General features: G+C 43.7%; 1 protein-coding gene across 1 annotated transcript; it reads left to right on the top strand.

The window, feature by feature from the left end:
- Nucleotides 1-222: 222 nt before the first annotated feature.
- Nucleotides 223-494, top strand: PHALS_03930 (uncharacterized protein; the record flags this gene model as incomplete). Its single annotated transcript, XM_024721967.1, has 2 exons — nt 223-231; nt 288-494. 2 exons carry the CDS (start codon nt 223-225, stop codon nt 492-494), a joined length of 216 nt encoding a protein of 71 aa, XP_024573091.1.
- Nucleotides 495-2,918: the final 2,424 nt, after the last annotated feature.

The following is a 2,918-nucleotide window of genomic DNA, read 5'->3' as shown; positions in this document are numbered from 1 at the left end:
AAGATATTACATATGCATGTGGGTTTGCCATTTAGATTTCCCAATTTAATAACTCTCCACAATTCGAACAGAACGACATAATATAATGCCTAGAGTAGTCCATCACCTAGACAGTGTGGTGACACCACGCCGTTGAGTTCATAATGATGGTCAGCTCGTTACCAGCGGGGCAAACCTGGTTAAAAGTTACGCTTACGTTACGACAATTCAGATCATCACGCCATGATTAAGGTAGAACACTATTATAGTCTCTCACCCGGCATGTGAAGGGTCTTTACACGCCTAAGTTCTTGAGCTGTGTACTCACACCATACGTGAAAAGACCACAAGAAACGCGCCCCGTGAACGATTTCCAGACAATTAGGCCATTATTTTCGGAAATAACGTCGACTGGCGGAGCTCGTACACCCCATGACGGATGTAATTTGAATGATCTGAAGCGATTTCGCTGTGTATCAGACTCAGTTCACACATTTTCTGATCCATACATATGATAGAAACTAGCGTCAGCAAAGCAAATATTCAACTAAACCCTGTCTCGTGCTTGACTTGCAACGTACAAAGAACGACGCGAACTTTGAGGAGGCAATTAGATCCTGCTGTTTATAGTCAGATCGGCTCCAAAAGAAAGTTGCATTAGCTACCGACGAAAGATTTTTTTACTGCAAAATAACTCGTTCTTGTTAGTAAATTGCTCTCTACAATGAGCGACCTTGCCTCTTCTCCAAAAGAGAGAAAGACCGGGAGTGCGCCAAGTTGTAAGCGGTCACGGCACCAAGGCAATCTTGCCGAGTACTACCTAGTTCTTTGAGTTTGGAATTCACTTCAACAGGTACTGGACACAGCCCCTATATATTTCCTAGTTTTCAAACATTCCACATGCAATATGCCACTTTTTGTCATTGGGATCGGCCTGCAAAGGTTTATACTCCCGCGACTGAATCTCGTAAGCTCTCTCAGATGTGCCGGCATGTCGACTGAGTCAGATCTTAGATTCGCTGTGTATGTTGCGTTATCATTGTGCCTGGCTTTAAACACCCAGTTTAGAACTACGAAACTGCTGTGAAGCAGAGGGTGGGGGATGGTGAAGACTTTGTTCCGTCTGCGACAGAATCATCCGAATCAACTTGCCCGTAATAGGAATAAAGTGATATGGTATGGTTTCAGTCAGTCCTGAAGAAGCACAGCAAAGGATCGCTTTCATTCAGGGAGCTAATAGCATATCACGATTCCTTCGTCACCACCACCGTAGCGTGGTCGAAACTTAGTCTGATAGATCGCTGGCGCTGTATGTCTACGTAGGATAATTGCATTCGGTGAAATTTTAGGCTTTCAACTTATTTTGTGGGTTCTGTCTGCATCCGACATCGACATTTTGCTTTTAATTATCGTGGCTGGTGACCACAGCGATGCGCAAACATCGAATGAGGTTCAAACTCGTCAAAGATAATCAATGATTTGCTCTATTTTGTAGATAGGTTGACATCAGCCAGTCATGTTTGATCGACAGCTTCTGCCTCCTTGGAATACGAAGTGATGTTAAAAGCATTTAGAGGTCCATTAAACAATATAAATGTGGGGCGAAGTATGCATATGTTAATCTTAAGCAGTTACAGCAACTTGTTTCAGCTCAGCGTATTCTGGTCATCGGTTGAATTTTGAGCCTTGAAAAGCGTGTCAGAACTTTGCCATCAAACGCGGATATTTATTAGATCCAATGGTGATAGCTTAGCAAAAAGTGCATTTGTACTCATGTCATAAAATCAAAATCATTGCCGCAATTGACGGCACCGTTGGCCAACCTTTCGATATTGGCAGAGTGCAATGTCGACAGACCATATTAGTGAAACACTTTGTCGAGGAACATCTTGACTAAAAGCTACACGTCAAATGATCGCTGACAGCAACGAGGCCAGCCATCTTACTTTGACCGTCCACATAAACGACAATGCCGGTATAACCGGACGCGTTGATTAAAGACAGAAATAGTGGATTACTTGCACTCTGCCAATATCGAAAGGATGGCCAACGGTGCCGTCAATTGCGGTAAAGATTTTGATTTTCTGACATGAGTACAAATGCACTTTTTGCTGAGCTATCAGCGCGAAGCGCTCGCCGAACGGTTAGTCATTTGTCTTCTAAGATGTATCATTTACCTGAAACAGTGATCCGTACTTGAAGACTTTGACATGAGACACACTACCGCCATGTAGATCATTACTGTAATGTAGCAGCCCTTTGAATAAATAGATCAACATTTTTGTGTGAACGCGCGCATTGATAAATAATCAATTTAAGCAATTTCATAATAGTTGGATCTGATCTGTACGCAGGATTTACTGCCTTAATATTGGGGCGTCGACATCGTGACGTGAGACAAGTCAAGATCGGGGCGACGTGAGCCCACAACCGCCATCACGTTAAGCTGATCTGGCTTGGATCCTGCACGGAAGATTTGCTAGGCAAAGATAAAAAGCATCGTGCCTTCTTCTGTGAGAGACATGATATTTGTAACGGATGTTACACGTACCCTGGTATAAAGGGGCGGGCCACACCAGATGGTGTGACCATCCAAGTGTGTGGGTCACACAAGACGTTGCGATCACACAATGGTGTGGCTTCACCTTTACAAGTAGTCAGTACGTGGCTGGACTGCCAGTATTAAATTTTACTATCGAGTTATGTAAACCTATAGGCTCGGGCATAGGCGGCTTTGCCGCAATTAAAACCAAGAACCACTAATAACAATTTTTACAAAAGAGTTTGTTTGCCTTGAGTTATGGTCCTGTTTACTTTTGGAGTAAGCGGATTGCGATTCGCTACACTGGTACTGGTTCTAAGTTCAGAACGAACGTCGGTGACCTTAGCTTAGCCTCCTCTAAGAGAAAGAGCTATGGCAGTCCCGCTGCACTTGATAG

This window comes from Plasmopara halstedii, assembly GCF_900000015.1.
Source record: "Plasmopara halstedii genome assembly, contig: Scaffold_238, whole genome shotgun sequence".
NCBI lineage: Eukaryota > Oomycota > Peronosporomycetes > Peronosporales > Peronosporaceae > Plasmopara > Plasmopara halstedii.
Note: the sequence above shows the minus strand (reverse complement) of the source record. Positions and strands in the feature narration are given on the sequence as shown.